Consider the following 12,152-nt stretch of genomic DNA (forward strand, 5'->3'; position numbering starts at 1 on the left):
TCTAAAGTTTGTTTAAACTGTAAAATAATGCGACTTTATTACACGTGTAAAGAACGTACTTTTTCTTGCATCTTGGCTTATTAGATAATTCTTCTGAAAGTATTTGCAATTTTGAGTGGGAAAATAAAATTGCTGTTATAATATAGAAAGTAGAGTGTATTGTATGCACATTGAGGGTTATTATATCTAACAAAGTAAGTTGTGTGAATATATAATCTGGTTTTCTTAATTTTTCTTTGTTATTTGTCCTTTATTGAATTTACTTATTTTTTCTTGTTATGGTAAATTATTTTGTCTTTAGTTGTCTCCCATACGTAATTCACGATATAATGTCTTTTGTTATTACATTAATCCTTTCAATGATATATGGATATACAAGAGCTTCACTTGCATAGAAATACAAGTAGATCTGGAACATTGTGACCAGTAACCACTTTTCAGATGTGAAATCTAGATAACTGGTTTCTTAAGTAAGATTAATAACTACTGTGTTTCAACATCTTTTAACTCAAAAATTCATGTTTTGCTGTGTAATTATTTAGTTATTTACAAAGACATTTTCAAATGACGTTTTTCCAACTTTCATTTCTGCACAGCCTGAAGTGGCAGAGCAGTAATTTGTGATTTCTTGAGATATGCTATCTAGAGCTCCAGTAGAGTTAAACAAAGGACTCATTAGCACTTAGAAACAACTCATAGACCTATAAACTTTTTCTGGCTCCTTCAGATGTTCTAATTTTTAAATGTATTACATCTGTTTGAAAGCAATAGAAGTGATCTTCTATGAGGACATAAGTTTAGTTAGGTTTAGTGAGTGTACTGTAGGTAATAGTAAATATTTTGTGTGACATCAATCCTCATTTATTAAATATTGCTCTAAAGTTTATCATATTCAAACAGTGCACACAACTAAAAACATATGTTTAAAAGAAACTATAATGGTTAGATTTAAATTGATTTTGAACAAGAATGGTGTTAGCAAAATTATAATATCTGGTCTGAAAGGTAGAGTCTTAGTTTGTCATTAAGTCTGTTTCTTTTTGTGTTTTTTATTGCTTCATGTTCACAACTGATGATTTAATAAAATAAAGTATTAGTATACATAGTGAATAAATATCAGTCAGATTAGATATATGTAAAGTGGAACTTGTGATGAAAATGTAATTAAAACTCTAAGGTTAAAGGAATTTTCTTTCTTTCTAGACTGTTTCATAACTTAAATTCTGGATATTTTATAACCTAAAAAATGAATACTAAATCAGATTACAAATTTTTCCAAATGCAGAAACTAGATACTATTTTGTACGATTGTATCTTTTTATGTATTTTTTTTTCATTTGAGCATTTCCACTGTAAAATGTAGGGGATATTAGTCTTTCCAGTTGAGGAAGCCTCAGTCCGTGAATGAAGAATACTAAAATGAATTACTAATATCAGTGTAAATTTAAGCATGATTTTGAAGGGAATATATTATCATGGAAATTGTGTTTTATGTTATTAGTAACCTTGCTTTGCATTGTGTTTGTAAACAGTAAAATATTACTTTTTTATCTTGAGCACAATTTGTGATAATGCTAGTAAAAAAAACTTGTAGTGCCTAAAAATAGCTTAAGGTTTGTGACTTTATGTGGTTAAAAACATAAATCTAAATGTGATAATATTTTGAAAATCAAACAATGCTATCTCTTGTGTAAACATCATTATCTGATTACTGTTCAATACTACAGTTATTTTTCTTGGCTTATCAAAAACTGACAAAATAAACAAGGGGTATTATAAAATGGAAGAAGAAAAAAGCCACAAAACAGCACATGAAGTTCTGGTCTATTACTTTCATTTAGATCGTTTTTAGGAAGTTGCAAAAGAACAGTATATTTTAAGCATATTAAAACACTTGTGAGAAAGTAACATATAATTATACTTATGAATGTTTAGTTTAACTGTGGCACTAAGATTATTTTAAATATTTTTATCTAAAGTGTATTTTAACACTACAACCTCATCTGTTAACCCAACAATTAAAAAAAATGGGAAGTTGTGGAAGATATATTGCATTTTTCTCTTTTCCTATTCAGAGGGGAGAGAAAAAGGACCAGTGAATGTGAAGGTCTGAAAGTTGGTAACAGTGTGAGTAAATCTGTTGTTGTTGTGATTCCTTAATAAAATTAAACTATACATGTAAGGTGAAGAAATGATACTTTTTAAATCAAAACAAGTTGAAGAATATTTGCACTCTAGGAATATATATGTTATTACTGAGTTTGTTACTGAAGTATTTAAAATGGTGGAATTGTTTTTTGAAAATCAAAATTCCTTTGACACTATTTTGGCATCAGTAAGGAATTTAAAGTAACTTGTTTCAGAGGATTTCTGTATTCTATGTGTAATATTGATGTGTGTGTGCTGTATGTAGATTATTGGAGGATTATTGTTGTTGAATTCTCTCTGTTTGTCTTTGTTTGTCAGGTGAATTTTGAAGCCAGCATTGAGATCAAAAAGTGCCCAAAGAATAAAGCTGACTGGAATCAAACAATTCAGATCTATCCAGTCGGTTTGAATGAGGCTCTAGTGATAGATCTGGAGATTATTTGTGAATGTCAATGTGAGAAGCCATGGAACGAGGTAAACAATTATCAAGTATGAGAAAAGCACGTGGTTTTTTGTTTCTTCTGTCTATGCATCAGTTTATGGTTGATGTACTATTTATGTACCATAGATGTCTTAGATTTGTTTATTGTTATTTTAAGTGTTTTAACTATGTTCTCTGACGAGCTCACATGTAGTATGGTTTAAGTTTCATAATTATTTGAACTATGTTTATTTCTGATGGAGACTGGAAAACCTTTTTAATTTATTCTATGTAAGTTTAATAGTTCAGTTTTATACTTGTAACCAAAACAAGTTACCTTGACAGATCAGAACTAAAATTTAACTCGACAAATAACAGAAATTTATTAGTTTCCTAATTAGGTGGTTGAAAGTTTACAGACTTAGTGTTAAAATCCTTGGTTTGATTCTCAATGGAGGACACAACAGATACACTTTGTGACTTTGCTGTAAAACAAACAAACACTTAATAAATATTAAAATACATTGTGAAACTTTGTATAATGGATGGCTCCTGCCTGTTGTGGATATGCAAGTGTAGAGCATGACGTTTTGAAAGTCTTCCGCCTATCGTCTATGCTTACCATACTGTTTGTGATATTATTGATATTATGGGCTCAAATATCAGTAACAGCGATGGTACTCAGCTGATTAAACAATGTGTTTTAATTCTTTGATAGATTGTTTAGGCAGAGTATTCATGATGAAACTTTGTACATTTAGGTTAGTCCAACATCCACATATTAAATGAACAATGCAAAATAATCATAATAATAAAAAGATAAATAAGAAAATGAATCTGTATTAAACATTTGTATTGGTTAGTTCTCTTGCTAAATTCTTGGTCAGTTCACATAAGTTTGTGACCCCAAAGTTGTCCATTAGTTTCCATACTGTAATATTGAATAATTTTATGTATCTTTGTGAAGTTTGCAAGCTTTCAGTAAACATTATAAGTCATTTGCAGACAAACATTCAGCATTGTTAATGAAGTCTCTTAATAAAAATTTCTCCATGAATATTTGGAGTCAAAGTGTTGACTGCTCCAAGTCTCATCTGAAAAATGTAAAAATTTCATTTATGTAATTTCTAAAACCTCCTAAATAAATTTCATGCATTTTTATCAGTAAAACATTATAGTTTATCTTTTATTTTCTCTACCCTAACTATATACAATTTTGGTCAATAGCAGAGATGCCAACCATTACGATTTGAGCGTAGTCATTATGATTTTGGTGTATACATTACGACTTGTTGCAACTCCCAAATTATTATATATTATATAGGCCTATACAATAAAGTGATAAATTGTTCCCCCAGGGCTTGAAAGGGGTGAAAAGAAAATTTCTAGTGAGATACAAATAAATTTTGATAATAAATAAAAAACATAGTCGAAATGGCTACTTGCGATAATCATGTTTGTGCTTAAAATAATAAAAAATATTTGTATTTCTGACGTCTACCAATAGTTTGAGTGTGGTGCTTTTCCATACTGGGTACGTGGGGGAATCCATAGTCACATCATCAGGGCTTGCGTAGATGGGTATTTCTCGTTTTCTAAGCAGCATAGAAACACTAATGTGGTCATTCACAAGATGTAAAAAAAAGAGGCCTCATTTGCCAGATTGTCTTGTTTCTGGCAAATCTAAAAAGACTAAAACTGTGAATCAAAAATTTCGGAAAGAGTATAGTGCAAAATATACGGTCATTACATCAAAAGTCAGTGACAGTCATGCGTTCTGTACAGTTTGTCACATCGATTTTTTTCTGTGGCGCATGGCGGGATAAACGATTGTTCCAGATATACAAAATCAGCATCTCACCAACAAAAGGCTGGGGTGAAGACAAAAACAATGCAGATAACAACATTTATGAGTAAGAATTCAGAATATGAAACCATAAATGCAGAAGTGATGTTCACACATAGCCGATAATGCAGGACATCTATTCAGAAAAATGTTCCCAGACTCTGATATAGCAAAAATATATGGCTGTGTTAGAACCAAAACTACAGCCATTGTACAAATGTTGGGTTGTGAAGATGATGAAATGATTTCAAGCATACTTACTAACAGTGTTCACAGTTTAGGCACAGATGGATCCACAAACATGGATGACTCAAAACTGTATCCAGTGGTTGTATGATATCTTGACCCTTTGCTTGGAAAAATTGTTTGTTCTCTTTTGACAATGGTGGAATGGAACGAAGCTTCAATGGGAGAGAATATTTTCAAGCTTTTGGACCACGAACTGACAAAGAGGAAAGTTCCATTGGAAAACTGTGTTAGTTTTTCTTCAGACAATGCCTCAGTTATGTCTGGTACAGGTGAAGGTGTGATGGGACACATCTCAAGACGACAGTCTAGCATTTACTTCATGGGCTATGCCTGTCACCTCACGAATATTGCTGCCCATAAAGCTTCCAGAGAACTGCCCTGCCCAGTTTCTGATATATTGATAGATATCTAATATTTTCTGGACAAAATGCTAGCAGAAAACATTTCAAAGAGTTTCAAGGATTGTATGACAAAGAAACAAGAAAAATTCTACAACTTGTTAACACAAGATGGCTATCACTTGGGATGTGCCTCAACAGAATTTTGAACATTGAAGAAGGATTTTCACTGTGAAAAGGAAAAACTAGATTCAAAAGGATCTAAATGTGCAGCTCAGTCAGGCAGCAAGACTTTAACAGTCAGGATATCCTCTCAGCCACACAGGGACACAAGACAACAGTCTCCAAAAGCAGACAAAGAAACATTTGATATAACTCAATATATGTTTGGGCAGTCTGACCTTGAACTGAAGAAGAGACAATCAATGAAAAAAGAGAAGAAAATGAAAGCTAGCAAGGAAGTAACCAAGAAAAGTTATGCGCAGAGCAAGTTAGAAAAGTTAACAGTTTTCTTGGACAACAAAATGAACTTGTTATTTTGTCTTTTTCTTCAGTCTGCAATTCTTCTATTTGAACAAGCCAATTTGATATTCCAAAGAGAAGAACCTTGCATACATATTATGCATAGAACTCTGATTACACAAGTTAAAATATACTTGTCAGATACATCAAGCCAGAATATCTTGAAGGCAACATCACTGAACTTGACTACAACAATGAATCCTTACACAAATCTGATGAGGCAGTTTCTGTTGGAATATTGTTAAATATGAAAAGGACCTGGACCTGATCAGCTTTTACATCAGTGTCAAGAAATACTATATTGCAGCTACAAATTACATGATGAAACATTTCCCTCTAAATGATGAACTTCTGATTCATGCAGAGGTTGCTGATCCAAAACTGAAAGTCAGCAAAGATTTCTCTTCTCTACACTTCTTCACAGACAGGTATCCTGTCCTTGTCAATACACATGAGCACAATACTATTGACAAGTTGGAAGGGCAATATTTGAACTATCAAATTGATACTTTCTCAGAAACTGTCCTTCAGTTGAATGTTGACAAGTTTTGGGTTCAGCTGTCTACAGTTAAGGATGGAAATGACAACCAGAAGTATGACATTCTGTGTAGGGTTATGCTTGGAAATCTTACAATCTTCCATTCTAATGCTGACAGTGAAAGGATATTTAGTTTAGTGACTAAAAATAAAAGCAAGTTCAGACCAAACTTGAGCATCTCAGTTTTGAGCAGTATTATAACACACAAGATGTGTATACAGTCAAATGGACAATGTTGTTATAACTCCCAACCATCCAGAGACATTCTCATGAAAGTAAAGGCTGCAACAGCTGCAAAACTATTACAATAAGTGTCATAAACATGATATAATCTAGTCCTTCCACAAAGACTTTTTCTGCTTTCTGTTTGTACATGTTCAATGTTGTTTTACCAGTATGTTTGTTACTCTGAACTAAATAAGACATAATTTCAAAAGAATTTTTTAAAATTTATTTATTAAATACACAAAACACAGTCATAAATGAGCAATCTATAACAGTAATAAATAATAATAGTTGTAATAATAATATAATAATAAACAGCTTAGAGACATTTGTCAGGCCTAGTAACTGCAAATGATAAAGGGCTCTGTCTACAATCATTACGCTCAGTCATTTGAAATAGTTGGCATCTCTGCAATAGGAAGTCTGAGGTATTGCATCTATCTCCAGGGAATTTTTTTGGGATACCTCTTTTTCTTTTCCTTCATATTGGGGGCATTTATCGTGACTTTTTTGGTTATGAAATATCCTGGAGTGGGACACTGTTTTGTACCATTTACATTTCACTTCTGATAGGACTTACAGTCAGCTCTTTGCTTTGCATGTCTGTTTTTTAGTATTAATCTTGGATATTTATGATACTGTCTTCTGTTGTTTTAGGTTGTAAGTTTTGTTTTCTTATTAGTCATTGCCATCTTTGTACATGTTCTAGATCCAGCATCTTCCAGTCCTTTACCTGTTTTACCTTCAGGTTTCTCCATTCGTCATGTATGCTCAGTGCTGATTGATCCCTCTCCAATTGCTTCTTGCTTCCCCCCTGTTAATAATACATGGTCTTTGATCACAGTTGGGTGTGAAAATTCTTCGTGACTGTAAATGCCCATGGTACACGTTTTTATTTTTAATTTCTTTGGATTCTATTCTCATGTTTTCTCACCATGTGATTTGGTTGTAGTTTCGTGCCTTTCTTTTCAGAATTATTTTAGCTCTTTATGTCTTTTGTCAGGTGGTTTGCATATTTCCTGACTTCTTCATTTTGGGGGATTTTACTAACAGCACTAGTTATACATGTGGCTTCAATTAGTTCCTTCTGAATGGGAGTGGTCATAACATACTCATCTGCTTCTAACACAAGCATCATGGGCGACTGAATTTTCCATTTGGATAAGTCTTTCATTTTACTATCTTACAGTCTCAGCTGTTTGGGGAGTGTTATATTAAACATCCACCTCCATTGAGACCATCCATTCTCCTCTTTAAATACATTCATTGTAGGTTTTTTGTTATCCACACTGTTATGGTTCACTATCTTACTGCTAGTGATATTCTAACACATTGGGGTGTGGTTTCTCTGGAAGCACTTCTTCCTTTGGACCTAGCACATTTGCACTCTTCAGGAGAAGCTGTATGACCCCTGGTCTTCTGCAATCATTTTTGGTTGTTTTTAATGTGGTAAAGAAATCTTTGCATCAACAGAAAACTTAACACTCCTACGAAAAGTGGGGCCTAATAGGCCCCAGAGCAACTTGAAAGGTTATTAATATTAGGCTAATAATTTTGTATTTAAATGAAATTGCCATTTAAATCCATTAATGAATGGATTAACGAGATTCCCACTGTCCCTATCTACTATCTAGCGAAACTATAGTCAGGGGAATGGGCTTGGAGAAATCAGGACTAGAAACGTCTTTTCGTAGGAGTGTTAAATCTGGCTTTTCCCCAAAGCTGTTGTTCTCTCACATAAGGAATTAATCCTCTTAGTTAAAATATAAAAATATTCTAGACTGTTTACTAATTCACATGGAAATCTCATTGATGAATGTAATAAAACAATGTCATTAGGTCTATAACATTTTCTTCAAGAACAGACTTTTTTGCTTGAAATTAAGATGCGAGATTTATTTACTATACATAAATACAAATCAAACATTTTGGATTAAGTTAAGTAAGATATAATAAGTTTTTCTTCTAATTCCGTTGTAAGAATTGTGAAATTTATCCCCTTAAAATCTGCATTCTTTTGATTAATTTGGCTTCAGTTATTTGTGGTAGGAGTAAAGTAGTGTCAAAGTGTTATGTGGTAAATGGACCAATTAACACGTGTTTTAATATTGTTTCAATAGGAGCGAGACAGTGACAAGTGTACATTTGGCAATGGTACTTACCAGTGTGGAATTTGTAGTTGTTATGATGGTCGTTCCGGGAACATCTGTGAATGTGATTCTAAGGATACAGACCCTACCATAGACGAAACAAAATGTTTCTTGTAAGTGTGTAGAAATACATTGTTTCTGTTAAACCCTTTATTATAACAATACTGAGTGGGCATTACCAGCTGTATCTAGCTTAAAATAATTAAACCATTAACAAAATAATATTTAGTATTTAATAAACTGATCACACTGTTTAAAGAGCCCAAATATTAATTGTGAAAAAAAAAGTTTTACACATACTGGAAGTTAAGTATTTTGGTTAGAAAAGCCAAAGGGAACTGTTATATCAGGAGGTAGATTTTTTGTTTCTTCACAGAGTTTTATATAGAGGTTTGACAAATATAAGTTGAAGTGTTTCTTTATCTTCAGCACCAACAATAACAAATGGAATTGAAAAACTGGGAAATTATGTATGCTTGAGTATTAATGTAATTTATATATTTGTATTGTTTTTTGATAAGCTGCACAAAAAATTATCTTTTGAAAATAGTAAATATTTGAGACATCTTTAGTATCTGTAAAAACGATAAATACTAATTCATTCCAAGTTATAATTTTAATTTATATATATTTTGTTTGCTCTTAGTGGCAATGAAACTAAGCCATGTTCTGGACGAGGGGTCTGTCATTGTGGAGTTTGTGAGTGTCTCCCAAGGCAGGTAAGTGTGTGTTGGGTCTTTTCCTTCCAGTAATGTGCCATAAGCCATGCACTGTTAACTGTTACCATAAACTAACTTTGAATCAAATTTGACATTTTAAACTTAAATCCAGTTAACATTTTTTTATGATGTTTGAGAGATTCTCAAGTAATCATTATTTTAATATTTATGAACAGAATCCCGAAGAAGTGGTAACGGGGAAGTTTTGTGAGTGTGATAACTTTTCATGTGATCGTTATGAAGGGAATATATGTAGTGGTGAGTTAAGTTTTATACAAATCTAGAACTTGTATGTTTTAATCTGAATGGTAACCTGACTTCATCTCAGTCAGTAAATAAAATAACAAACAAAATATGTGGTGACTCCTCATCAGCATGTTGGAATGTTTGTTTGGAGTTGTAAGAAAAAATACTTTAAAAACGTAACTTGATGAAAGATATTTATGTTTCCATTTAGATTATGTAACTTTCTGAAATGATACAGTAATATACTCTTGATTTTTTTTTCTGACTCAGTAAGTTCACAGACAAATGTAAAAATACTGTATTAAAAATCCTTTGGTTTTGTTGTAATGGTTGTGAAAAGCATGTTAAGTTTTGTTTGTAAATATACATTTTGTAAGTTCACAATTATGTAAAACATCTATACTGTGTATGGATTCACAGAAATAGGGGGTTGGACAGTACTCTGTTTCCACTTACATATGTTTGAGAGTCCATTTGTGAAATGATGTTTGTGATTTTTGTCACTAGAAATAAAATTATATTCGTCAGTAAATTGTGTCCTTTTAGAATTGACCAAAAAATCCCAATGTATTATTATCAGGAGATATATTTCAGTAAATCAAGTATATATTGCAGATATAATTGTGATTTTTAGGATTTTAAAGTCTTTGTCAAATTTTAAAGAGTATTATTGTATAATTATGACAGTTCTGGTTATTTTCACATGTGCTTCTAATCTGGATAGATTAATTATTTCAGCAAATTATTTAAAGAAAATTGCAAAGATTTTTTTACTGAGTAGAAACATTTAACTGTAATAGTTTCTAATACTAAAACATTTTACTAGTAGTGTGTTCCATGACTGTAACTTGCTCTGTTTCTTGAGGTTCAAAGGATGGATAAAAGAAGGCACATGGAACAGTTTAGAACCTAGCATGAAGTTCTCTACTTTTACTTTGTTTCTTGTGCTTCAGTTTATGTATAAATAAGAAACAGCAAATTACAAAATTTAATGTTCTTGACAGAGATTGGCAGTGGGGCATATAATGGTTTATGTCTTGTTGCTCTAAACTTGTGCCCCATGTTTTGGGGCTGGGGTTGCATTATACTGTGTGGTAGAAAATTTTCAATATTTGGTCTGACAAAAGTAGTGGTTTTGTGTTAAAAGCTGAAAAGGATATTAAAAAAACTGTGCTGTTTCCCATAGTTTGAAGAAGAAATTATTATAAGGCCTTTTTTTTTTCTCAGTCAATTCTTGATCTTATTTTAGAACAACAACTTGTATTTTGATTTGTTTCTACTAACTAAATATTTCAATGAACTTGTAGATTACTTACACTTATACTGAATTGCTTCACAGGACCTAGCCATGGGGAGTGCGTCTGTGGAAAATGTCAGTGTTTACCTGATTGGACAGGTTATGCCTGTGAATGCAAAAAAGATAATGAAACTTGCATTGCTCCTGATAGTAATGTAAGTGTGGCTATAAAGTAAAAACGTTTCGTGTCATGGTTTCTTTGTACCCCTGTAACATCTGTAAACAGTTCTTTGTTTTATGCATGGTTTGTACACTTATAATATCTATAAGCAATTCTATATTACATGCACAGTTTGTACTCCTGTAACATCTGCAAACTGTTCTCTGTCACATACGTAGTTTGTACTTCTGTAACATCTGTAAGCAGCTCTGTGTTGTACACAGTTTGTACATCTGTAATATATTTAAACAGTTCTGTGTTCCTTACACTGTTTGTATACCTATAATATATGTAAAAAGTTCTATGTTTCTTAGACTGTTTGTACACCTATATTATATGTAAAACGTTCTATGTTCCTTAGACTGTTTGTACATCTATGATATATTTAAACTGTTCTATGTTCCTTACACTGTTTGTACACCTGTAATATACTTAAACAGTTCTATGTTCCGTAGACTGTTTGTATATCTGTAATATATTTAAACAGTTCTTTGTTCCATACACTGTTTTTACACCTATACTATATGTAAACAGTTTTGTGTTCTTTACACTGTTTGTACACCTGTAATATATTTAAAGAATTCTATGTTCTGTACACTGTATCTACACCTGTAGTATACTTGCAGCTATATGTTTCTGATTTTCTAGTAATACCATTATTTTGGTTAATAAAATATTAAGTGAAATATGTATATACATATTTTGTACTTGTTACTTTAAGCTATTGTTTGTGTTGCTTGACTGATTTCAACCTAAAAATCATAAGTTGCATATAACTAAATTACACTGTATCTTCAATGCTTAAGATATTTGTTTAACATCAAATTTAATTTGTTTCAGTTTTTATTATAGAAAATCCTTGTATTATTGTATTATCCATAATACAACTAATCTATTCTCTGCAACTGCAGCAAATCTGTAGCGGTCATGGGGATTGCAAGTGTGGGGTGTGTGAATGTTTTGAATCGGAAGATCAGCGGTACAGTGGACATTTCTGTGAGGACTGTCCAGTAAGTGAAGGTTAAGTTGAAAATATATGTTAGTTTTGTTTTTTTATATTATTAATCAATAAAACCTTATTAAAGCTCTGTATATTAAAAATGTATGTACCTTCAGTAATTTCATATTTACATCTGTTGTACGTATAAGAACTAAGGAAAAAACCTCTGGTAAGATTATTTAAGAACTAAGGAAAAAACCTCTGGTAAGATTATTTAACCAAGTGTGAACTATAACCAGCTTGATTTCACTAAAAACCTGCTTTACCAAGTGTGAACTATAACCTGCTTGATT

The 12,152-nt window shown here is 31.9% G+C and overlaps 1 protein-coding gene across 2 annotated transcripts in view; it reads left to right on the forward strand.

Annotated features, from left to right (window-relative positions):
• LOC143233660 (integrin beta-PS-like) overlaps positions 1 to 12,152 on the forward strand; it is a 43,109-nt gene that overhangs the window by 16,806 nt on the left and 14,151 nt on the right. For both annotated transcript variants that reach the window (XM_076470128.1, XM_076470129.1), the window contains exons 11-17: positions 2,076 to 2,127; positions 2,467 to 2,622; positions 8,408 to 8,550; positions 9,084 to 9,156; positions 9,333 to 9,414; positions 10,742 to 10,854; positions 11,771 to 11,869. In XM_076470128.1, coding sequence (XP_076326243.1) covers positions 2,076 to 2,127; positions 2,467 to 2,622; positions 8,408 to 8,550; positions 9,084 to 9,156; positions 9,333 to 9,414; positions 10,742 to 10,854; positions 11,771 to 11,869 — 718 coding nt within the window. The remainder of the gene's footprint in view (positions 1 to 2,075; positions 2,128 to 2,466; positions 2,623 to 8,407; positions 8,551 to 9,083; positions 9,157 to 9,332; positions 9,415 to 10,741; positions 10,855 to 11,770; positions 11,870 to 12,152) is intronic.

The sequence above is a fragment of the Tachypleus tridentatus genome, chromosome 12 (assembly GCF_004210375.1).
Source record: "Tachypleus tridentatus isolate NWPU-2018 chromosome 12, ASM421037v1, whole genome shotgun sequence".
Classification (NCBI taxonomy): domain Eukaryota; kingdom Metazoa; phylum Arthropoda; class Merostomata; order Xiphosura; family Limulidae; genus Tachypleus; species Tachypleus tridentatus.